Below are 26700 nucleotides of genomic sequence, written 5' to 3'. Positions count from 1 at the left end.
TGAAAATGAGATGGTACATCTCAAGGTGTTTATCCAAATGAATAAATATCAATATCAATGTTTGGTAATATTAGGAAGGAGTACAAATTCAAGATGAGATGCGTTTAACACGAATACTGTAATAGTACTAATAATAATAAGACAAAGAAAAATCGGGCAGCATGGTGGCTCAGAGGTTAGCACTGTGGCCTTACAGCAAGAAGGTTGCTGGTTCAAGCCGGCTGGGCCAGTTGGCTTTTCTGTGTGGAGTTTCCTCCGGGTGCTCCGGTTTCCCCCAGTCCAAAGACATGCACTATAGGTGAATTGAATAAACAAAATTTTGAGTGTGTGTGTATGTGCGTGCATGTATGAATGTGTGTGTATGTGTAAGAATGTGAGAGCGTATGGGTTTTTCCTAGTACTGGGTTGTGGCTGGAAGGGCATCCGCGGCGTAAAACATATGCAGGAATAGTTAGTGGTTCATTCCGCTGTGGTTAACTCTGAAATAGAGACTAAGCTGAAGGAAAAATAATGAATGAATTAATTCATAAATAATAATAATAATAATAATAATAATAATAATAATAATAATAATAATAATAATAATAATAATAATAATAAAGTCCACAAAAAGCCCATATGTTTTCAACTCATGGAGATGACACTTATGAAAAATGCATCAGCAGGATGAACAGTATTCATGGCTATACATCTATCACATTATGGAAATATAAACAGGACAACAACAAAGGAGAATTTAAGTGCTGGCACAAATGAGAAGGCTGACAATGATAGAGCTGAAAGAGGAAGAAAAAGTGAACTCAAAAGGATGTAGTAATGTAAAACCTTTGTAGTAAATGAGGATCATACAACAGCATGTGATGCTGTGTTATCCTGCATGAAACGCATAAGATTTCTGGAGACACGATTCTTCTTTTATTAGCATTGCAGAAAATGATCTTTTAGGAACTCTACATATATTGAACATGATATTTTGACACGGTCCAGGACTCTACAGGGACATACCATCTCATTTCCCAATACTCCAGCCATAAAACATCACTCCACCACCTTCTTGCTAATATCACATGTTGGCCATTCACCAAACATTCAGAACTCCATGCGTCTGGACAATCAAGTTAAGCACGGCTTTCACTGGTGAATAAAATAGTCTAAAATGTAGTCTTTATGTACAGTACATCCAGAGAGTATCAGAGCACTTTACTTTTTTCCACATTTTTATGTTACAGCCTTAATCCAAAATAAATTAAATTCATTTATTTTGTCACAATTCTACACACAATACCCCATAATGACAATGTGAAAAAAAGTCTTTGAAATTGTTGCAAATTTATTTAAATAAAAAAAAAACTGAAAAATCACATGTAGAGAAGTATAAATGAAGCTCAGGTATATTCTGTTTCCACTGATCTTTCTTGAGATGTTTCAGCAGCTTAATTGGAGTTCACCTGTGGTAAATTCAGTTGATTGAACATGATTTGAAAAGGCATACACCTGTCTATATAAGGTCCCACGGTTGACAGTGCATGTCAAAGTACAAACCAAGCATGAAGACAAAGGAACTGTCTGTAGACCTCAAAGGGATTTACAGGATTGTCTCGAGGCACAAGGCTGGGGTAGGTTACAGAAAACTTTCTGCTGCTCTGAAAGTTGCAGTGACACAGTGGCCTCGATGGTCACTCTGTCTGAGCTCCAGCTTTCTTTTATGGAGAGAGGAGAACCTTACTAAAGGACAACCATCTGTGCAGCAATATAACAATTAGGCCTCTATGGTAGATTTGCCAGACAGAAGTCACTTTCCACCTGGAATTTGCCAAAAGGCATCTGAAGCACCCTCATACCATAGGAAACAAAATTCTCTGGTCTGATGAGACTCAAATTGAACTCTATGGAGTGAATGCCAGGCGTTATGATTGGAGAAAACCAGGCACCGCTCATCACCAGGCTAATACCACCCCTACAGTGAAGCATGGGGGTGGCAGCATCATGCTGTGAGGATGTTTTTCAGGAGCAGGAACTTGAAGGCTAGTCAGAAAAGAGGGAAAGTTGAATGCAGCAATGTACAGAGACATCCTGAACGAAAACCTGCTTCAGAGTGCTCTTGACCTCTAGACTGGGCCAACAGTTCATGTTCCAGCAGGACAATGGCCCAAAGCACATCGCCAAAATATCAATGGTCTGGCTTCACAACATCTCAGTAAATGTCCTTGAGTGGCCCAGCCAGAGCCCAGACCTAAATCCTATTGAACATCTCTGGAGAGATCTAAAAAAGGCTGTACACTGTCGCTTCCCATCCAACCTGATAGAGCTGGAGAGGTACTGCAAAGAGAAATGGACGAAAATCCCAAAAGACAGGTGTGCCAAGATTCATATTCAAAAAGACTTGAGGTTTTAATTGCTGCAGCAAAGGCTGTGAATACTTCTGTACATGTGATATTTTAGATTTTTATTTTCAAAAACTCTTTTTTTCACATTGTCATTATGGGGTATTGTGTGTCGAATTTTGAGGAAATAAACTAATTTAACGCATTGTGACAAAAAATGTGGAAAAGTGAGGCGCTATACTTTCTGGATGCACTGTACATATACTGTACATACATACATGGTAGTGTAATTTTGTAGGGAAGATTTTATGGCCACACTTTGTGCCAATTAGTAAAAGCTGAAGACTACTTAAATGCCACGTCTACTTGTTTATCGAGCATCAGCAACCCAAAAGCACACGAGATGATGAGGATCTCAGGCCATGCTATACCATTTCATCTTTTGATCATATGGCAGCTAAGAACCAGCAGGTTAATAACATCTGACCCATCCGCGGACTATAAATAAACGAGGAAACCTTTCCTCTCAGATCACATGGGTATAAATGCATTTCAATTCTGCTGCAGCTCGATAATTAAGTGAGGTCATGCTATCAGAGGAAAGCAGAGCATTTTTGGGGTTGTCTCTGGATTTTCTTTCTCAGACTGGAGGACTAATTTTAGTCGGATTCTCTCCCCTGGGCTCAAAAAACAGGCTGATGCACATGCAACAGTGCAGCAACAGATAATGTAGCTCCTTCTGAAACATAGCCACACCATCAAAGGCCAGACAGTCAACGGAGACCAGAAAACAAATAAAACCTAAAGATAACTATTAGAATTAGTTTTAAAATCGTTTTAAACTTCAAGCCAACATGGTGGCTCAGTGGTTAGAATTGTCGCTGGTTTGAGCCTCGGCTGGATAAGTTGGCATTTCTGTGTAGAGTTTGCATGTTCTTCCCTTGTTGCCGTGGGTTTCCTCCAGGTGCTCCGGTTTCCCCCACAGTCCAAAGACATGCGCTATAAGTGAATTGGATCAACTAAATCGGCTGTAGTGTATGAGTGTGTGTGAATATGAGAGCGCACGGGTGTTTCCTAATACTGTGCTGCGGATGGAAGCACATCCGCTTCGTAAAACATGCTAGAATAGTTGGCGGTTCATTACGCTGTGGCAACCCCTGATAAATAGGGGTCTAAGCCGACAAAAAACAAATGAATGAATGCATGTGAACATTGTTAGTGAATAAGTGTATAAAAAAGCAGCCAGTATGTTTTGAAACCAAATATGCAATCCATGAACCAACAATCGATAAATTGGTGATAATCTTTAAAAAAAACACACCTTATCGATGGCCGTTTAAGTATCATAGACATGCACAGTTTTAAGGCGCATATGACTTACAATACAGTGCAAAAAAGTGCAGCAGATGCTAAAGAAAAAATTAAGCAAGCACGTCTGACTTTATTAAAAATTGCATATAGTACCAGCTTGGAAAAACAGAACACGGAATTGGTTTACCATCTGGGGTGGTTGTGTTGTGTTTACTCACTGTCTATTGTGGATAGCAATATCAGACAATAACAACTAAATAGTATAAACCTTTAATGCATCATCATCCTCAGTAAACATTAGCCTTTTCTCCAAATTTTCTTTGATATGCACAGTATCCTATAGACATTTGTTTAGAAAATAACATATGCACATACAGTTGCAGTATGGCTGTGCGATTAATCAAATTGAATCGCAATTTGAATTGTTGCGATTGGCTAAATCGCAACAGGCTGCGATATATAATATGTATTAGAAGTGTCTCGCTAAAAAGTCAACAAAGTATTGCCAGTGACACTCAATCTTAACAAGTAACAGCAAAGTACAATTTCAGAGTTATTTGCAGCTGTTACACCATATGAAAATACATCACGAAGGCACCAGGAGATAACGAACACCATAACTCAGTACTGTTTGCTCTGAAGAAAAAATGTGTGTTTAATTTCTGAATATTTTGAAACAAACTTAAATAGAACTTTTCAGTTCCTTTTTTTAACTAACACTTATTGCATTTTAGCAGTAAGAAGATAAGATACAGAATATTGAGCTGAAGCTTGACTACAAAATTAAAATTAAAATAAAAAAATAATAATAATAAAAATAAAATTGTAACTAGATATTTTCCCTAAATCGCACAGCCCAAAGCTGAAGTCAAAATTATTAGCCCTCCAGTGATTTTTTTTCTTCTTCTTTTTTAATATTTCCCAAATGATGTTTAACAGAGCAAGGACATTTTTACAGTATTTCCGATAAGATTTTTTCTTCTGCAGAAAGTCTTACTTGTTTTTTTTTTAGCTAGAATAAAAGTGGTTAAAATTTTTCAAAGAAACATTTTAAGGTCAATATTTTTTTGCTCTTTTAAGCAATATATTGATCTTGATTGTCTACAGACTAAACCACTGTTATACAATGACTTACCTAATTACCCTAACTTTCCTAATTAACCTAGGCAAGTGCCTTTAAATGTCACTTTAAGCTGAATAAATCCTGTAAAATATTATCGACTGTCATCATGGCAAAGATTTAAAAAAAAAATCAGTTATTGGAAATGAGTTATTAAGTTTAGAAATGTGTTAAACAAATCTTCTTTCGTTAAACAGAAATTAGAGAAAAATATCCAGTGAGGCCAATAATTCTGACTTCAACTGTATATGTACATTTGAGATGGCGATAGTGACATGCTTTATATTAGTCATTACTTTTAATCATTAAACATGGTTCTATTAAATGATTAATCATTGATTCATTTTTACAGTCCCACTAGTATTTACATTTCGGTGAGGATGCGTGAGTTTTGAATGTCATTTGCACATCCTGTTATGCCGGTGACAATGTGCCACTGGAGCAGTCAAATCTTGAATGATTAAGGTTAATAGTTAATTTAAAAAGAACAAAACAGACAAAAAGACACACAAAGACTGACAGACAGACATATAATTTTATGAGCAATGCAGAAAAAGCTAAAAAATTATAAAAACAGGATGAAGGTCTAAGGTTCAATCTGTGCAGCTGTGTGTGTGTGTATGTGTGAACAGAAAGAGGAAGTGACCTCACCATGAGACTTTCGTTTCTCCTGAGCACAGTGAAAGAGAAGGCCGGGCACGGGCAGTAGTGACAGGACGTGAAGCACGTGTACAGACGACCCGATCCACCTAATACCTGACAGAGGGAGACACAAACAAACATGAAATGTGAGACCGCTGTTATGCTGACCATCTCATCACAGCTGCATCTCTTGAGGATTTCAGCTTCCAAAAATACATACTTTGAGTTTACAGTGTCTAGCACAGCAGGCAGATAAACGGACAGATTGCAGTGTGGGTCTCAGTTCAACTCTTTAAACAACATTCTTTTGAGTTCTTCATTAAATATTACATTTCAGAACTGAATTACTTTCCAAATCTACAGACTGTGCTCTGTGGATATAAAAAATATACATATTAAGCTTTATTATAAAATATCAAGAGCAGTAAAAGGAAAATTTTGACAATAATTCCTCCCTTCTGCCGAGTTCAGACCGCATACTTTTTAAAGTACAATAGTCGTGTCGCAGATGTTTTCACACTGCATGACTATCCAGGGTAGCGATCAGTCGCTGCTGTGTTTACACTGCAAGATGGAACAGTGAAAGTAGGTTTCAAACTGCATAGGAAGAATCGCCGACAACTTTGTCTCGTTCTGCAAACTACTTCCCACAACCAAACACTTGCAAAAAGTGACATGGAAACAATGTGGTCACAAAGTATATCTTTTGTTATTAATTACATAATGATAAAAGAAGCCTTTAGTGAGGTATAAAATCTACTTATTTTTTCTCAAAACTCAAACTTATTTTGAGTTTTGAAAGAAATTAGCAATTTCTCCTTAACAATTTTCTTTTTCGACTCGGTTGTGGTATTGCTCAAACATACATGGACACGGGTGCTCCTGCCAAATGGTTTTCCCCCCTTTTCTTGGGTCTAAATAGACAAAAAAAGCCCTTTTAAATTCTCCCTCAACCTCCCGCTGCCCTGCAGATACCCAAACTAGTGGATGTTTTTCTCTCATTGGATGTAGGTGTTATTTTCAACAAGAACACATTTCAGACAGTATGATTTTGAAACACTGACATCTCAAGGTATTTAGCACACAAAATATCTCAAGTGTCAGCAGCTAATCAGCGATTCTCTGAGATTGTGTTTTTGGTAGTTCACACTGTGTGATTGTTACTCACGTGAATGAGCCCTGATTTACCTGTGATTTCAGGCATTTCTCTGCGATTTTTCAAAACCTGTCGGCGAGTCAAAATCTGGGCTAAAATCATGCAGTCTGAACTAGACATTATGTTGTTCCAAACCTCTAAAACCTGTTTTTCTTCAGAACACAAATTAAAATATTTTAAACAAAGTTTTAGAGCTCCATCATCCTCTATACATAGCCAGGTTTCAGACTTGTTCAAAGTCCAGGGAAGTACCAATAACATCTCCACAAAGGACCATATACTTAGTGGTTCAACCTGAATGTTATCAAACAAATAGTTATACATTATTATATGTCACTACACTGAGCTGATGAATGTGCGCAATATACTGACACTGAGAAGACAAATCTTAAAAGGTGTTATTTCTGTTTTATGCTAACAAAAGTATTCTCGTAGCTTGATAATATTGAGATGTAACCACTGAAGGCTTATGGTCTGCTTCAAGGATTTTTTAAAAACATTTTTCTAGGGAAAAAAAGGCCTCAGGTTGAGAATGACATGAGGGTGGGTAATAAATGATTTTTTTGGAGTAAATTGACACATTTAAAACTCATGGAGAAGGACTTTTAAAGGTTCCATAAAGTGCTTTGAAATGTCATTTTTTATTCGATGTTTGACGTAATCTTAACTGAAACATGAGGAGAGAGTGGGACATAGTGTAGCCATTTTTTTAAAAAGCAGCCAGTGTTTAGATTTATTATAGTTCTGCCAGTGAGAGCAATTGAGCTCAAATGAAAAGCAAACAAGAAGCATCAGAAAGACCACCTTGAAGGGGGCGGGGCATGTCAGATACTAGAGAGCATATGATTGGTTATGATTTGATGAGAAACTGTAGTTTGAGGTGACATGCAAAACAGAAAAACGTTGCTCCATGTAGGCGGAAGTGACAAACTACAAGCTTTACACATGTTTATATCAGTTTTTATATCTTTTAAACGTGTTTTGGAGCACAATAGCTAATACATATCTCAAAGGTCCATGAAACTTCTGAAAAAGAAGTCTACCTCAGAATTTTTTCCAAAAATGCTTCATGATGGGCAGGGAGCGTTGCAAGCAGAGGGAGGAGTGGGCATGGCCAGCAGAGCAGGAAAGAGGAACGAATAACTGTTGTCAGTTGGTTTATAAAATGAGACACAAACTTTAAGGAGACCCATGATTTTATAGTTTACAAAGTTAAAATGTAAAGAAATAAACCAAGTAATTTAGTGCCCTGCTACAAATGTTATTCGTAATTTCATATACACATAACCACAATTTGTTATATCATTATAAAGATAATCATATTTATATAAACACTATAAATGAGAAGGACTTTTCCCCTCCTCAGTCCCTTGGTCTGAATGCAGACACAGTAAATAGCAGTGCAGCAGTTCTCTTGCCCTGTCTACTTCAATTACTAGCCCTGCCGATAAAACACAGGGTTTAAACATAGGCGAACACAGCAGAACAGATATAGGCGATGTGTCTGAATGGTAACGAACTATGATAAAAGACAAAGTCCGCCATTCTCCAATTCTCGTACAGCTCTCCCAACAAAAATGCTTGCTGCAAACAAACACATTCGACCCTTCATGAACGGCTAAATACTCACAGATTGGCAGGTCTGCCTTGCCTTCGGAAAGTTTGTGCAGTCATGAATAATTAAGAAGCAAGCGTCTTCTCATAGGATAAGAAAACTCAGCTATGAATAATAATAAGAAACCGAAAATTCATCTCTGGACAGGCAGATTCAGGCTACTTCACCAATTTTGATCCAGCCCCAATAATGATTTTAAACCCAGAAGATGAAATTAGCTGACAAAAGTTCAAAATTATCCAGTTTTAACATTGTCTTAATTGATGCTTAACACACAGAAATCTGTTAATTTTTTTTAAGTACACAAGAGTGTCTTGAACCTTTAAAAACTAACAATGCTGATACTAACATCTAGAAAACTTTATTTTATTTTCATGGGACCTTTAAAGTACAAATATTTAATGTAGAATCTCAAAATGAAATTAATAAAAAAAAAACCTATAGTAAAAATGTTATTAATAATTCATAATAATTTAATATTTGCATACTAGACATTTCAATAAACCCCAAACTCGCTGCACATCTGCATTCAAAATGATTCTGCACAGCCGTTTTTCTTCAGGGATTTGTCAATAGATCTTGTCATTGACATTACGACAAAAAATCTAATAAAAAATGCAATAAAAACCACACAAAATCTCATAATATGAAAGAGATACACTTTGCAGAGCCACTTTAATACCCCTGTTGGATTGCTGACATTATATGCGGTGTTTGTGATGCATCTTGATTCTTCACGAGGAAAAGCCTCAGATTATTTGAGGTACTGTATGAAGAAGGTGGAAATCTCATCAGCATTCTGAGCTCTGGAATGTCCCAGAGAGATTCAATATTATATAGATCTGCTGACTAGCAAGGTCATGGAATGGGTTTGATTTGTTAAGCAGCGTATATGGGAGCATTACCATACATGCTATATGGGAAAAACACGTATGAATGGGTTTCTGCAAAATAGCTTCATAATTCTTGGTTGTTCTACAACCATACAGCTCAATCATCAATTCCAATGACACCTACATGCTGGTAACTGATCAGTGACATGATTACTCAAAATAAAACCTATAACACAATATGGTCTAGTGCCATTATCAAATGGCAAAATGTTGAAATAAATCATTGATTTAAATAAATATGGAGTGCGTTTTAGAGTAAAGCCCAGCACTACACATGAGCAACTCATGATCCACCAGTGTTTGCAGCATATCAAACATTGTTGGATCACTTATTAAATTCAGCTATACACAAATTCATCTCTGCATATGCTTTGGGTCGATCAAACATTCAGTTGTGAATGTGGCAGCCATGGCTTAATGATTACAATGCTGGACTGGATAAAAAGGTCACAGGTTCGAGTTCCAGCACTGTCTGAGAGATGATTCCCTTGAGCAAGGCACCAAACCCTCCCAACTGCTCCAGTTGTGTGTGTTGACTGGTGTTTGCTAAATGCTAAAATGTAAAATGTTAAGGCCCTGATATACCTCAAACTAAAGCAAAGAACAAACTGAAATGATGTAATTTCAAACAAAATCTGACCAAACACAGTTCTTTTTGAGTTCCTATTGAGCTCCCTGTGGTCCATGTCCATTATCCAATCAGTTCTGGAACTCATCTGGAACATCTTTTTTGACATGCAATGTATCTTCCACCAAATTTGTTTCTCATTCAGGAGGTCAGACAGGAGAACAACATCTAAAACCACAACAGTAGCAACATGAATATACTGGAGGGTAGAGTAACGATGCTTGTACAGACGTATCCAAACCGGTACCATCACTCGATGAACGATTTTTAAAGAATCGTAGGAGTCAAACAATGTTTTGCACATGCAAGTAAAGGGGTAGGGGTGTGCCAATTCTTTTTAGTTGGAAGGCATAGGGCTAAGGGCAAGGGCTAGATAGCCATTGAAACAGAGATTTTTCAGGACCACACTCAAAACCAAGGGGTACAAAAATTTCCCCGAATACACCAGCTACCACAAAAAAATAAAGCAATTGAAATAACTACAGCAGTTGCGATCGTCATTCTCATTTGAGGCAAGAAATCAAGATGACGTATGATAACATGTACAGGTGTTGTAGTGCTGTCCTATTTCTTAGAGGTAAATTTTGAAGCCCTTCCCCTGCACACTCTGTTTCAAGGGGAAGGGGTAGGGGTACAAAAATAGAATTGGGGTTGGGTCTTAAAGTAGTAGTTAATTTCCAGAGTGGAAATTCAATCTTTATTTACCCACCCTCCACTTGTTTAGAGCCTGTGTGAGTTTTTTTTTTCTGCTGAACACAAATGAAGATTTTGAAAATTTTGGTCAGCTGGTGTTTACCACTGACTTTCATAGCAGTGTGAAAAACACTTGAAGCAAACGACTCCTTTAAGGGCTCTTTGCAGTTTGCATCAAAATAAAAGCATGATAAAACAACTTTGTACAGTAATAATGTAATAATATATAAAATTAAAACATGTAAGCAAAGTAATTTTTCCATAGTAATGTAAATTCAAATAATTTCTAATAATCATATCAGAAGTTAGAGCTCACTGTGTTTTCAACAGACAGGCAGACAGAGAGAAGGAGCAAGAGTGAGAGGATCAGCATTCAGCCATACATGTACAACTCGGACACAGACAAAGCAGAGAGTACACAATCATTTGTGTCTTTGTATATTTTTACAGACAACTGTGTGCAAGTTTAAAGTGCTTAACCGAGCTTAACTGAGGCATCGGATGCGCAGCGACACGGCACACCAGACACTCTCTGTGGCGCGGCACAAACATGAAGTGTCCTGAATCGTCGCGCCACATATTTTAGAACTCTAAACATAGGTTTCTATCAGGGTAAACACAACGGCGCTTGAAGTTGGCGGCTGTCCACGGCGCCCAGCCGCCAACTTGAAGCGTCATTGTGTGTACCCTGATAAAAACCTATGTTTAGAATTCGGCGCTTCTGGTGTGTAACCTGCAGGCAAGTTTATTTTTTTCCAATGGAAACGCGCATGCACTTTTCCAGCTGCACCTAGTTTAGATCACAAGGAGCTTCTGTGACCTCGAGAAATTCAAACGGCTGAAGTTTAAGGTAGACGCAATGAAAAGAGAAATGCAAACGGAAATGAAAAGAGAAATGCAAACGGCTAAAGTTTAAGGTAGACGCAATGAAAAGTACACGTGTTTGCAAACCTACCTAAAGATACAACCAATAATTCCAATTACAGCAATCATGTGGTGAATGTTGATCTTGTGTTGAGCCCAATGAGCCTTGCATCTAAAAACAGAGCAACGATGTTCCTTTAGTTATATTGCTTTGACTCGCACTGAAAATGACGGACGTGAATCAACAAACTGAGGATATGGGGACGTCAATCAATGGGGTGTCAATCAATATTGTGGGCGGGGGGACCGCAATCCTTCGTCAAGTTGCGTTCGCTCTTAAAACCGCACCAATTGGTCCACCGTTTTTATGTTGTTAAATTGAAAAAAAAAGGACTGTGTGTGTTTATATCACCCCAATATGACGGTCTATACACTATACTCACACACATCTGTCCAAACAGCTTGAAAAGTATATTTTTTTTACCATAGGTGCCCTTTAAAAATAAAAATTCAAATAGGGATTCTTTACCATTTAACATTGACAACTACTGGTTTGGCATGCATAATACAGCTTTAATAATTTCCTTCAATCCAAGAAAATGATGATCATCTTGACAATGTCTCCACGTGCTAAACTAAAAAACAAAATAAATTTCTTTCCCTATTTAGTACTGCATTTCATGTCAAATGAAATGAAAAATTTGAATTTCAACCAACTAGAGCTGTCATATAATCATAATTTAAACTTTCCATAATCTTGTTTCCTTATTAGCTCTATGCTAAGTGAAGCCTTAGTACTGAATATAACTCATGGAGGTATTATCTTGATGAATAAATCTCATTGTTGCAGAAAACTCATCAGACCACACACTCCATTATCAGGCAAACATTGATGAATCTCCTGCAGTGAAGCTGCTCCTCTGCCCTGTGAAGAGAAAAGGCCTCGCTTTGTCAAAGACTGACACCTCATTGTCGGTGAGTCACAGGGAGGATAATTAGAAACATGGAGCCACAGGAGTGAAAGCAGTGCAAAGGGCAGAGTCGTCGCAGCAGGACTGACGCTGACTAAACTCAATGCAGCACAACGCCTCATTTCATATGCTCAAACATTCATAATACAGCTCGCACACCACATATTACTCGTCTTACTCGCACTACATTTTGTCTCAGCTTAAGAGAAAGATTCTGACAGTCCATCAACCAACAGCCAGCAAAACATCAACATGTCTGGTAACATTTGTTGTAGGTCTAGTGATGTAGGAAATTCAGCCAGGTCAGATTATACATGTTGCCTCTCAGATTTATTTAGACACAAAAAATATGACAACCACAGCATCAGCATAAAGCAAACCAAAGGCTTCTGGATCGCAGAGTTCAAAGCATTATATAATACACTGTCAAGTGCAGTTGTGGAAGTGCACTGGAATAAGGTCATTGACTGGTTGCCACCGAGTACAACTTGTCATTCTGTCTACGTACAGAGATGGATGATTGGAAAAGGACTCAAGATCAGCAATTTCTTGACCTACTAACCCTGTATGGCAAAACAGATTTACCCACAATCCATTTGTGCATCCAAAAAAAGCCTAATCACTTTTCTGAGGGCACTTAAATCACAAGTCATTTTTACATAACCCTCCTATTATCTTAGAATTCTGTGTACACTACCTGACAAAAGTCTTGTCAATCCCAGTTGTAAGAGCAACAAATAATAACTTGACTTTAGTTGATCAATTGGAAAAGTGGCAAAAGGTAGATTTTTCTAATGAATCATCACAAATACTGCAGAAGACCTATTGGAACCTGAATGGACCCAAGATTTTCACAGAAATCAGTCAAGTTTGATGAAAAAAAAAAAAAAAATCAAGATTTGGGGTTACATTCAGCATGGGGGTGTGCGAGAGATCTGCAGAGCAGATGGCAACATCATCAGCCTGAGGTATCAAGAAATTTGTGCAGCCCAGTACATTACAAATCCACAAGAGAGGGGAAATTCTTCAGCAGAATAGCGCTCCTCATACTTCAGCCTCCACATCAAAGTTCCTGAAAGCAAAGAAGGTCAAGGTGCTGCAGGATTGGCCAGCCCAGTTACCAGACATGAACATTATTGAGCATGTCTGGGGTAAAATGGAGGAGGAGGCATTGAAGATGAATCCAAAGAATCTTGATGAGTCCTGCAGGAACACTTTTTTGCCATTCCAGATGACTTTATTAAGTTATTTGAATCTTTGCAGAGATGTATGGATACAGTCCTCCAAGCTCATGGAAGTAAGTAATACACAATATTAATTCTTTTTCAACTGCACCATGGCTTTATTTTCTATACTGTATGTTATATTCAATACTGTATTCATGTTAAGTCACAAGACTTTTGTTTAAGCAAAGTCAGACCTTACTAAATATTTTTTAAAAATCAATCAAATTTTATTTTGGTAAAATAAGCGTAATCTAGAGGTATTTGCCTTTCATATTAGCCACTTTTGATACCAAATGATCAATTAGTTATTATTTGTTGTCTCTTAAACTTGGATAGGCAACAAGAAATTTGTCTGGTAGTGTATACCATTTGCCAAAAATGACCCACCTTAATCACTAAAGCTCTAAAATAAAGCATCTACATTTAATTTCAATCCTCAATTTTATTTATTTATTTATTTTTTTGCATTAAGGAACAACCTCATCCTAATCACAAAGTCTGTTAACATCTAGGTTTCCCACGTGAGTGTGGAGTTTATAATAATGTTTTATCAGTGGGAAAAACTTGTTTTTGACTAAAGAAAATGGTTTAAAAAGTAAAAAAAAATGTGACAGTAATTTTTGGTGTAAAAATGTTTTTATACCCACTATAGTTAGTTGGTCAACAATGACAAATGTGTACAGCCTTCATGAAAATACAAATGTTTGGTTAATTTTAAAAAGCCACCAAACGTCAAGATAAAAAAAAATAATAATTGTTTATGTTTTTATTCTGCTGTTAAATTGTGCTCAGCTAATTTTTGACCACTAAGTCAACAGAAAAGTTAACATCTACAAAAATAAACATGAATGATGGACAATATGAATCCCGGACATATGCACATTTTATTAGTACATTAATTGTCTTTAAAACCATGTCAGTGGGCCATAAACTGATAAGCTAAAACATTATGCCCAGTCACAGGCAAAGCAAACATCGTTCAGCTTCTTCTAACAAGGCTATGGATAGTCAGCAAACAATTAGTTCTTGCAATCAACGTGTTGGAACAAAGAGAAATGGGCAGGAATAAAGATCTGAGTGACTTTAACAAGCGCCAAATGGTTACAGCAAGGCGACTAGGTCAGAGTATCTCTGAAACAGCGAAGCATGTGTTGCTCCCAGTCATCAGTGGTAAGAATTTGTCAAGAGTGGTCAGAGGAAGGGCAAATCATAAATGGGCAAAATGATGTTTGGGCACAAGGGTCATTAATGCACAAAAGCAACAAAGTTCATCCCATCGTGTCCAAGTCAACAGAAGGTCTACTGTGGTACATGTCATGTAAATTTGTAAAGAATGTCATTTAAGAATGGGGCTATTAAGCCACAGACTAATCATGATGCATGCCTATCATGACCCATGCACATTGCTGAAGAGCCTACAAAGGGTATATGAGTGTTGGAATTGGATTTTAAAGCTATACCAAAACAAAAATGTAAGAGAATGCATTTCTCGTATCTTTTGGCACAATTCTAGGTTAAGATTTTAACAGCAGATGGTGCTGTATGCTTTACAAACTGCCGTATTCTGCTTGCATCCAATTCCTTACAAATACCACCTGAATGTCAAATAATCTTTAATAAAGTTAGAAAAGGTTTAAGCGAATTACAAGAGTTTCATAGTGAGCTGTTTACACATTACTTTCATGACATAAAAACCAACTTACAAGACTCAGCTAAACACACAAGCGTTTCTCCTAAACTAGCAGAGTTTTCAACTCGAGAGAACAGCGATGCATTTTAGAAATGTAAGAATCAATGCAGAATCGATTTCTTCAATGATTTTTCCCACAGCTTTACTAGATATTGCAATTTTCATTCAGGCTCATGTCCACAGTCGATGTTTCTCATGGTCATTGACAAGTCAAAGGTGAAAGACCAGAGACATAAATGGACCTGCACCTACTTTATGAGGGATGCTCACCCCTCTCAAGCCTTTCGATGCCCAAACTGCAACTCTGGCCAAGACCTTTGAGAGGTCACCCCAGCTGGGCCTAGTTTCTCCCAAGGTTTGCGCTTAACTTGCATTAGTTGGTGAAGTTTGGTTCCTTGCCACTGCCGCCTTAGGTTTGCATGGGGCTGGTGGAGCTGTTCTTTATTGGATTGTCCTTCATCCATGACTTTTGTATTAAACTGGAATTAACCTGAACTGAGCTTCACCAGTGACTTTTGTTCTAAACTGATCTGAATCCAGTGTTAACCAGAATGTTAAATGCCTGCCTGATTTGTTGGAATGTTCCACTAGCAGAATTATTGTTATGGCTTTTAATTCCCTTTTCTTTATCCATGTTAAGCTGCTTTTACAATTTAAATATAATTTAGAAATAAAGATTAAATAATAGGAGAAAATACAAATGGTTCACTGGGTCCCATTTACTTTTCATCACAGAACTTTGTACATTTGTACAATTTAGCTGGAAAAGTGATGGTACTGGGATGGACTGTGGTACAATAACAGTGACGATGTGCTCTGCTGGGAAACATTTAGTTTAGCTATTCATGTGGACAGAAATTTGACAAGCAGGTGTTGTACACCCTTTCATGACCTCCTGGTGGAAGTGGCCAACAAGTTCTAAGATGGCTGCACCTTGCAATCTACATGATTTAAAGAGTTTGGTATCAGACAATACTTTTAGAAATCTTGTAAAATCCATAAAAGAAAATGTGCTAGAGCTGGTTGGAGTTGAACTCTACAGGAACCTTGGTTTTCCTTAAGCAGAACAGAACACCTCCAGTATAAAGTCTGGTTTATACTTCTGCGTCAAGTGACCAGCATAACCCACAGCGCATGCAACTCGCGTAGCTCTGCATTTATACTTCAGCGTGCTGTCTTTGTTGGTCTGCATTAACACTTTCGAAACGCTAGTTGGCAGTGAGGTGTAAATGTTGTGTCTGGTTTCTTCGCTGCTCTTTTGCTTTTCCTGAACACTTTCGGGATGTACAAATGGCTCAAACTCGCTCATTTTGAGGCAGGAACCGGCGGACGTGCTTTAACCATGAGGTAAACACAAAACAAAACTTTCCATCCGGAGCTCCTTCACGGGACTCCACACTTGTAAACAATCGCTCCATCAGGCTCGCACCATTCACGCGGCTCTCAGTCCCGCCCAGACTCGTCAGCGCTACCAAGCCGACCAATCACAGAGCTTGCGCTACGCATCGTTGCGACGTGTAGTTAAATTTTTTGAGAGGTGCACGTCAGCGACGCCGACGGCAACGACGAAGGGCTATGCGTCAGCGCCGTAGCGTACGCCGGCGTTTGACGCAGAAGTATAAATCAGCCTAAGGAGTGAGGCCAAACAACTAGCAACCGTGTTATTGCCTCGCATTTAATGATGTCTGGACCAAAAAGCTGAGCATGAACACACCACACAACACGCAAAAGGAAACCGAACTTAAGACATACACACAAAGTGTAAAGAAAGCAGCTAATAACATATAACAGTAAGTTACCACGAAGGGATTTGCTCATGCAAATATTTGTGAATCTAATAATCAATATAGTCGCCAAATATTTAAGGAATGTAACAAAATTATAGTTGGCCTCTTTGTGCTCCTTCTTTGCTTGAAGTGTTTCCTTGCTACGTCACATTCGCGCTCTGATTAGTTGTAACAGACACTGATTCCACATGCTGAATCGGGCCAACGAGCTGACACTAACCTGGCGTGAGGCGACGTGTGGAACACACCAAACCAATTGGCCAATGACCGACCTTTGGCTTGGTGTGTCTAGGTTCTAACATTACCGCTAGTTCTAGCAGCCAATGCTGGTCACAACCCTTTGCAATTTGGGGGAGGTTTGATTTCATTCAGTTCCACAAACACAAAGTGAAATAACTAGAAACTGGGGCGGATGTTTGTGACACTGACAGTTAAGTGGAGATGTCCTACAGTTTTAATAGCTATTGATTATCAATACCTAACCAGAAAAACAAAACAGATGTAATGTTATCTGTGGTAAAGCTCATCTGCAACCACAGTGTGTATTGCGTTTTATGAGGATATGAACAGCACAATAGGAAAACAGACCTGTCTGTTAACTGCTAAATGCATCATTATGCAAATTATGAGTAAAATCATTACAAGCTTTCCGCATGAAAAGCCCACAAATGGCAGATCCACATGCTGCTTATTTTCACTTTATTACAGCAGGAAGGAGTGTTTGAGTGGTTTTCACTAAATGAAATACAACGAAGAGTGTGTATATAAGAATTCTAACTGTGACAGGAGGATTGACGGGTTTGTTTAAAGTTGCCAATGAAGGCAACCATGTGAAAAAGCACAGGGAAACGAGTTAACACAAAATTACACATTTTGACCCATCCATATGTTGCAAATTGTGCTAATGTGAAAGCCAATTATAGTATAAGGGCGTACTCGCACTATGTACAGTTGCCTCGGACCGGGCCAAAGCACGATTGTGCCCCCTCTCGTCTCCCCCGATGGCCCGAACTCACATTACAATCAGGCTTAAGTACGCTTACTTCATCGATGATGCGCTGTTCAGTAAGCGCTCTCGTTCAGCACAGTGGAGATTTCTTAAGTTATATCGCTTTAGTCCTTAGGGATGCGGTGACACGCAGTCAGATCAGCCACTTTTGATGCTCATAAAAAAAACAAAGTCCTCGTGCTGCAGGAATTAGGAGGTTTTTTGAAGGTTTGCAGCTGTCAAGCAGTGAGGGGTTTGCGTCTTTAAAGGGTCACGAAACACCAAAACACATTTTTTGTCGTATATGTGTCCCACACTGCTAAAAACACTATTAGGACACCTATATTTCACTAAAAAGTGTAAATTGGTTGTTTTTGCGTTATTTCAAGCAAATTCGTACTTCCTGTTTGAAACGAATTTTTGAAGCTGCGTCACGGTCATGACATAATAGCGTGTATTCCAGCGTGCAGACTGGGCGTCTGTGCCAGAGTGTGTCTTATTACGTCTTACAGTGTGATGCATTAATGCATGAGTAAGGCTTGGTTCAAACCAATCAGCGCGCTCTATTGTGCAACTTCATTAATATTCATTACTGTCACAGTGTAGACGGCAAAGACGCCACGTTGTGTTGGCAAAACAAGCGTGAAGTGTTGCTTTTATAGTTTGCTGCAGTTAAGTTTCGTTTTCATTTTCTCTCTGTGAGAGCTCAGACTCACGCGTGGATTAACAGTGTACGCGACGCGCGACAACAATAACTTACGTGTCTAAGGAAGATTATTGTTTACCTGAGAGCTGTTCTCATCTGCAAACGCTGAGATCCGGATTGTAGTCTCCTCTAAATAAAGACGCGGCTCTAGTTGCTGGTGATTGTCCTGTCTCTACAGATTTGGTAAGTGAGCGATCAGTGCTCTTTGTTTATTCAGTTCGTATTTTATTCGTATCAAACAAACTATTGCATTAGCACTAACAGTTACAACCAAACTATAACCTCGTGTTGGATTTTGTGACCGGAATAACACACGTGGCTTTCTGACGCTACCTGCCGTGTGTATCTAAGTTCTCAGGGAAATGCTGAGTTTTTTTTCTCTCATTCGCCATGCGGTATCAAACATTGCATGAAAAATACACGCTTAGAGCAGCGCCTCGAATCAAATGTCACGTTTGTCGGGAGGGACATTAATGAATTCTCGCTCTCAGTTTCGGGCTTTGGCGTGTTTTGCACTCACACACAAGCGTACCGCCCCAAAGCCCAAGTGAACCGTGCTCAAGCACACCTCTTCCAAACGGGCCAGGGCCGGCCAAGTAAACCGTACTTGAGCTCAATTCAGCGCACTCGCATTTCTTAAACAACCCGGGAAACGGGCCTGGGCAAGGTACGAATGGCATAGTGTGAGTAGGCCCTAAAAGACTATTTGGGCTGCAGCACTACTTTCCATGGTCCACTCCAATGGGGAATTTTGACCAGGAACTCACTAATAGGAACTAGCCACTGTAGAACTAGCCACCAGGCCAAGTTCCACAAGAACTAAAGTCCATTTGAGCCATTTTCCCCTATTACATTTGCACAATCGATAGGAACTCTTTAGTGACATAAGCTGGCCAACAGTGACTACACTTACATCAGTAATCAGAAATCAGTAATGAAATGATCTGCTTTAATCTGAATAAGAAAATAATATGATTACGGTGATTACATGAGTTGCTTTTTAAATGTTCCTTTCATGATTCTGTTTTACATGTTATAGTACATTAATTAGGGTAAGGACTTTCCTCCAACCTGAAGATGGCAAACCACCTCCAGTTGTTGATTTTTTCAAAAGAATCAACAACTAGAAAAATGGAGAATGCCATGACCAAACCTGTGTTTTCATCGTGTCCTGTATCAGTGATAATGAAGATGGAAATATAATTCATAGACATGATTTCTGGTTTTAAGTGACCGAAAGAGCAAAAAGTCTAGAAACTGAATCAATAAGTAGTGTTTAGTGAGTCTGAGAGAAGAAAAAAATATCACAGACAAAGGTAACTAACTGGTAAATGCAGTAAAAAGAAAAAAAAACAGTTGAAGTCAGAATTATTAGCCCCCCTTTGATTGTTTTTTTTTTCTTTTTTTTATACTTCTCAAATTATGTTTAACAGAGCAAGAAAATCTTCACAGTATGTCTGATGATACTTTTTCCTCTGGAAAAAGTCTTATTTGTTCTATTTTGGCTAAAATAAAAGCATTTTTTTATTTTTTTAAAAAACATCTTAAGGTCAAAATTATTAGCCCCTTTAACCTATTTTTTTTTCGATAATCCACAGAACAAACCATCGTTATACAATAACTTGCCTAATTATCCAAACCTGACTAGTTAACCTATTTAACCTAATTAATTAACTCACTTTAAGCTGTATAGAAGAGTCTTGAAAAATATCTAGTCAAATATTATTTACTTTTATCATGGCAAATATAAAATAAATCAGTTATTAGAAATGAGTTAATAAAACTTAAGTTTAGTATGGTGTATGGTGTCCCCTTCACTTTACTGGGGCATTAGGACTCAATCACAGGTTTGCTGGCCTCCCTGCTGAAAAATTTCACTTTATTTTATGCTAAAGTGTGGAAAAATGAGCTGAAACAAATGATTACAGTATTTTAAATGTACCAATTATGTAGCAAAGCAAACCTATTACATAATATTTGTTTTCAGTCTTATATTAGACTTTAAATGGCAGATTTTTAGTGTGTTTACAGATTTCTGGACCCCTAACCGCTGGGAGAACATTCAAGCAATCATTCATAAATCAATCATATGTTTCCAACACAACATAAAAATGAAATGTAGGCTCTGGATGGAACTCTGTGATACCCTCAACCCTCTTCTCCCTCACGGGACCTCTTCAAAAACAGATACTGTAGAGCGGATGTGTTTGGGGTGGTTTGGAAAGGCCAGATTGTATTTGATTAAAGAAAAAGAGATGTCAGGGATGTGCTCTAGGGAGTGGATAACTTTGAATTTGTGGGAAGTTAGTAAGACTTGTGTTGTGGAATAAAATGCTTACTTCACAAGCTTGTATCTAATAATGCCATGAAGGTTAGTTTTGGTTGGACGAGTCACAAAAAATGAAAAATGTGACATCTTAAAAGGTACCGGGTTACAGGTCTAATGTAAATGTTATTAATGGAATGGGACGACTGGAGGACATTCGTTGGATGAAAGCCCAGTCAAATCTGGTTTTTCATATTCACGAAAAGGAAACAGAACAGGACAGAATAGGAAGAATCATTCAAAAGCAAAGTTGTTTTATATTTATATTTCTTTCTCAAATAACTGGCTGTAGAAAAGCATATGATGAATATAAGACATGTATAAGAGTTTTGCTTGAGGCATGGAAAATGTACATCAGTCTGCAACTGAAAGAGAATAGACTATACATTTCCATGCCCCTAAACATGAGGCTGAAATAATCCAAATGTGATTGGTTACTTTACTTATCGGGCAGACTTCCTCTTGGACTGTCCTTGGCCAGTGACAGCTATGATGGAGTCCAGACATTTAGCTGCCATCTAAAGGTTATATTTAGAGTTTCTACTAACTCAATAGTCTAAAAAAAGGTGCTTACATCCTTTACATCACTTGTGCATGGAGAGTAATGTCATTTAAAGGAAATGCAGATGTGTATTAAACTCTAAACAGAATAAAATGCTTTATTGACATTATCGCCATAACTAACATTATAATGCTCGAATAAATAATTTAGGTGTTATGCATGCAAATTACATGCCATATATACATTCTGCAAAGACATCTGAAAGTGTAGTTTGGAAAAAGGTTAATGATATTCAAAACATATTGGCTGCGTCCGAAACCGCCTACTACTCAGTAGGTAGTGCATTTGAATTTAAACGTACTACTCGTACTACTCGTACGTAAAGTACGCTCTATACAGTATGAAACTGAAACGTTTAAATGGAATTCGGACGTACTGCATCCGCCATTTTGTCATGGTCACGTGACAAACCTGTTTCAGTTGCGTCGCTTCACTTCGACTGAATTCTCTTGCAGGGCATTATGGGATAGCGCAGCGTTCATGGGATGCGCACTCCAGAATCTCGCCAGAAGTAGTAAGTCATCCGGGTACTTCTCGCATACTGATTTTCGAATTCTATGAATTCGGACATACTACTCGACTCCCATACTGATTTTAGTGTACTATATAGTATGGAAGTATGTGGTTTCGGACGCAGTTATTGAATATGTTTTAAAGTATATACTATTTATTTTGACTTTCACATGTCCTATCAATTATTAATGGTATGGAAGTACTGTGTACAAGCCATGCAACTTTATTTCCAAATTCTACTCAATTAAAAAAATTTTTTTTGACATCTGACATTTATTTGACAAAACAGCATATAAATATATAAATTATATATAAATATATATAAAAGTATATTTTATATAATAGTGTTTTTTTACAGGGTGGTTCTGGGAGATGGATTTTGGAGGTTATGACAGATCTGGAACATTTTACAGGGTCTAAACTGCATCCCTTTAAAAAGCTGAAAGTATTCCCTAACCACTTTCAAATCTGTCTACATGGCATCACTTGATGAATTGCTGCTTCCAAAATCAATAGAAAATGAAAACCAATATCTATTTTTAACAGACTGCTATATTGTACTTTACATGCAAATGTCTACACCCTCAAAAATAAAAAATAAAGCTGCATGACTTCTGCCATCTGATTAATTATACTTTAATATTACTAAGGTTTTGTAGTATTAATAAAAAAAAATCGTTTTTATGTTTTTAATAAATTTGCCTTTTTGATTAAATTGTAAGAATAATTTTTATTTTGTTATTAATTTTTCTAAATGAATTGGATTGAAAGTAGGTTTAGTTCATAATTCACATCTTTTTTTCTTCATTATAAAATATATCATCTAAAACAGTAGAAATGTTACTTCAGAGGTCTCTCAATTTTCACTGTATTGACACACATCTGTTTTAAACTCCACAAAAACTGCAGATTGACAACAGATATTTCTTTAAGATTACATTTTTTTGGCCTTTTTGCCTTTTATTAGGTGTACTATTGCATCATATGTCAGCATGCTAGCCACTAGGCTATTGCGCCAACGACAACACATATTTTTCCATCCTTTTTAGGGTTACACAATCGAAACTATTGTTTTAGCGTTGATATCGCAATGTGCTAATCCACAATAGTCACATCAAAGCATCAGCAGTGTCAAGTTGGGATTAATAAAACTTGACCTAATCTAATAGACTTTAATTTTAAGTATTTTTAAGCCCTGTGTCTAAGATTTCAAGCAAATTTAAAGCAAATGGACACAAGTTTGGCAAGTTTGCGACTTCAGCACAGATTAATTGTTTAATTATTTATACAACGAAGACTATGGTGTTACTTTACAATCAATGAATGCATTTCTGAATCTCAATGCTGTTAGACTAAACTATGAAAAGCTATTTTTCACTTTTATCTTTGTTCTAAAGTTTTCATCTGTGCTTTTTGTATATTTTATGCAGATGCATTCCCCTAAAATTATAATACTTTCCAAAAAAGTCATTTTGTGAAATGATATTAAAGAGCCCTTATTATGCATTATAAAAGGTCATATTATGGTTTTATTAGGGTTCTCCAACAACAGGCTGATATGCATGCAAGGTGAAAAAATCCTTTCATTATCTATATAATAAGCATTTTTTTAATTCTTTAATTTAAATTTATAAATTTCTAATTTAAATTATCGCAACGACTCCCACATGATTTGTTTAGCGATTCATTCCTTTGCGTGAGTCCAATCTGCACTGCTTGGTCTGATGACCCAGTCTGTTCAGCAGGAGACAGAGAGAAATGCCCACCATGGCTAGGAAGTAGCAGAAAGTATGCCCAATGCCGGAATGTTGAAAGCCACACAGAGCGATTACAAGTTACAACACACAATTAAACAGATATTTTGCAAACTACAGAAAACAAGGCAACCGTTTTAATTACACTTTCATGTTATGATCCGAAGGAAGATGACACAGGTCTATACGAATTGTAACAGAAACCGACAAAGTCCCTGTCAAAGTCTGACAAAGTCCCATGCATAATAGTCTCTGCTGCTTCTTCCTTTAATAGCAAACAACTGACGATTTTTCAGTTTTATCTAAACATTCGATTAACAGTTCCATTGGAGAAGTATGATTTTTCTTTCATTTGATTTGTCAGGCTTTACATGATTAAATATAATTGAATTTACCATCTGGCTTTGCGTAGGCGGTAATAACACCAGGAAAATGCTTGGTTTACGAATCAGCAATCTAATAAGTGTCATTTACACAGAAAGTAGGCATGTTTGTGCTGAAATAAAAATGATACAGCTGCAGTTTCTCAGTGAATATGAGGCTAAATATGTGCTTAAATAGAGCTTAAATAGTGATTTTCAACCTAGCAGCACTGGGTCAACAGATCTGAGCTAAACTGAGAAACGGCTCTGAACATCCCCCACACTTCAAACTGCCCGAGGCTCAGCGAGAAGAGATGGAAAAAACAGATTATAGTAGGAGATGCTACCTTTCTGTACAGATATGCATAAAACATGAAATAAAAGATTGTGTGAAATGAGAAGTGAAGGTCTGAAATCCCTGGTGAAGATCATATAAAGACTATATAAAATAGGCATGTGGGAGTAGTGGAGGGATAAAACTATTTCCAGGAAATCGCTGAAAGAAATGCACTCAGTTTAATTTCATTGTAAAGTTTCTTTCAGATTTTCTATAAAAAATTAAAAGAATCTGTAAATGTCGCCACTCATTGCAAGAGGAATCATCTAATCTGAAAAACATTCATTTGAGTGTCCTTTTGCACTTTAGTACCTGTTATGAGCCGATATCATAAACAATCTCAAAAAAAGTGAATGATTTCACGTGAACTGCCATTTTATCCCAGTGTGACTGGTTTGAGCAAAACAGGAACTGCAATATCATGATGTTCTGAAATAGATTGCATTTAGATAACTGATTGTTGTGAGACAGGTGGAAAAGTTGAAGTAGAAGTAGCACGTAATGCCAGCCAACATTACTGTTTTATCATTGTTATTTTCTTTACAATAATATGCATCAATTAATTACTCACAGTAAATCAAGGTTTTAATATAATGATCATATCCCATTGCTAGGCCTATCATGAAAACTCTTTTTTTCACAAAAAAAGATCAACTAAATTATTTGTCATTTAAATCACAATGGGGTATATGCCGAAGCATGCTAATAGGACTTTTAATTTGCCAGTAACCTGGGTTAAGCGCTTCCGGCGAATTGAATGCCAATGCAAAATCCGGTGCGTTTAAGGTCTGTTTTCTTTAAAAATCAGTGATCTCCACTAGCTGTGTGATATCCGATTTAAAGTGGGTCTCAGATTGTACAAGAAGCCCTGCATTAAATTACATTTCCCCCGCCATATCTTTATAATATGAGTATTTATTTTACCCCTGTATATTCAATGGAGCTTCTGCGTTAGCCTGCCGATTCTGACGGGCGCGTGCGAGTAAACAGCTTTTTGTCTCGTTTTACGCTTGAGCAACTAAATAAATACTAAAGTTTATTTAACTGAATGTATTTTAATGACATTACAACATCAATGCTGTATAAGGAACCGTATAAAATGGAAAAAAGTTCACAATAACAGGTCACCGGAAGTGTATCAGCATGGGAACAGCACTAGCTCAGCATATACCTTTTTATCTCTGAGTAAACTGTGATGAATAATACTGTTGTCACAATCACCAGCAATCTAGGCCTAGCAGATTGCTGGAAAACATGCACCCGGACTGCAATTCTGCTTCAAAACTGCACTACATTTCCCATCAGGCACCTCATACACACACCAGTTCTGGATCATCCCCGATTACTTGCAGAAAACTGTAGATCATGAAGACTAATTACATAGACTATATATACTAGACATGGGATGATTTATCTTGGTTTGGAAAAGTCAAGGTTTTAAAAACCACCTAAGTTTTCTATTATACTGCTCCAAAGGTGTATTTTTTTAAACATGTTTTTCTTAACTATTTTATTTAGTTTAAGACATATCAAGGTATCTCCGGCGCAGCTTCCAATTATCGCCAATGTAGTGCAAAGTGAAGCTAAAGAATGGGTCCATCATCCTATTTGATCAGATGTGGCTGCAAAGTGTGTCTTTAAAGGCTGATTTATACGTCTGTGTTGAGTAGCGAAAACCGCGTGAGCCCACCCATAAGAGGTGTATCAAAATCTGACTCCCAGGACCAATCTGACTTCCCTCTGTGCACGCATATCACACAGTGCCTGCATTTAAACACACCTAAAAGATGAACAAACTGCCATGTTTAACTATTATAATCACCTTTTGAACTACTATGAATTCTGAATGGCGGAATTACTTTAACAATAATGTTAACGTTACATGTGCTGGTGAAGATTAAAGATACAGATGAGAGGTTTACACTGACTGTGGGCTACATGTTATGTGTTGTTTTTGAACCCAAATAAGGACTAAATGTATGCTGTGTGTAGTTTTTTTTGTACTTGGTAACATATCAAAGCCTGTAAGGGTCTGTGTGTGTTCATATATGTTACATCTATTTATGTATTTTATATAATTGCAGAAATTGCAGTAGGCTACTTTGATTCATTGATCTGCATTTATAATCAAATCATGTTCATAGGTTAGTAATGAACATTTATACACAAGTATTTGTGTATAAAGCATCTGTTTTGTGAGAAGTGCTTCTCATATGATATGTGAACATCCGG

At 37.4% G+C, this 26700-nt stretch overlaps 1 protein-coding gene across 5 annotated transcripts in view; it reads right to left on the bottom strand.

The window, feature by feature from the left end:
* Nucleotides 1-26700, bottom strand: part of zswim7 (zinc finger, SWIM-type containing 7) — a 184164-nt gene that overhangs the window by 139856 nt on the left and 17608 nt on the right. For all 5 annotated transcript variants that reach the window (XR_012405761.1, XR_012405760.1, XR_012405758.1 and 2 more), the window contains 1 exon segment: nucleotides 5407-5511. Coding sequence is in view for 1 of the 5 variants with exons in the window: in NM_001083540.1 (NP_001077009.1) it covers nucleotides 5407-5511 (105 nt within the window). In the remaining 4 variants the exon portion in view is untranslated.

The sequence above is a fragment of the Danio rerio genome, chromosome 5 (assembly GCF_049306965.1).
Source record: "Danio rerio strain Tuebingen ecotype United States chromosome 5, GRCz12tu, whole genome shotgun sequence".
In the NCBI taxonomy this organism is placed as follows: Eukaryota; Metazoa; Chordata; class Actinopteri; order Cypriniformes; family Danionidae; genus Danio; species Danio rerio.
The sequence above is the reverse complement of the archived record's forward strand: the minus strand, read 5'-3'. Positions and strand labels throughout refer to the sequence as shown.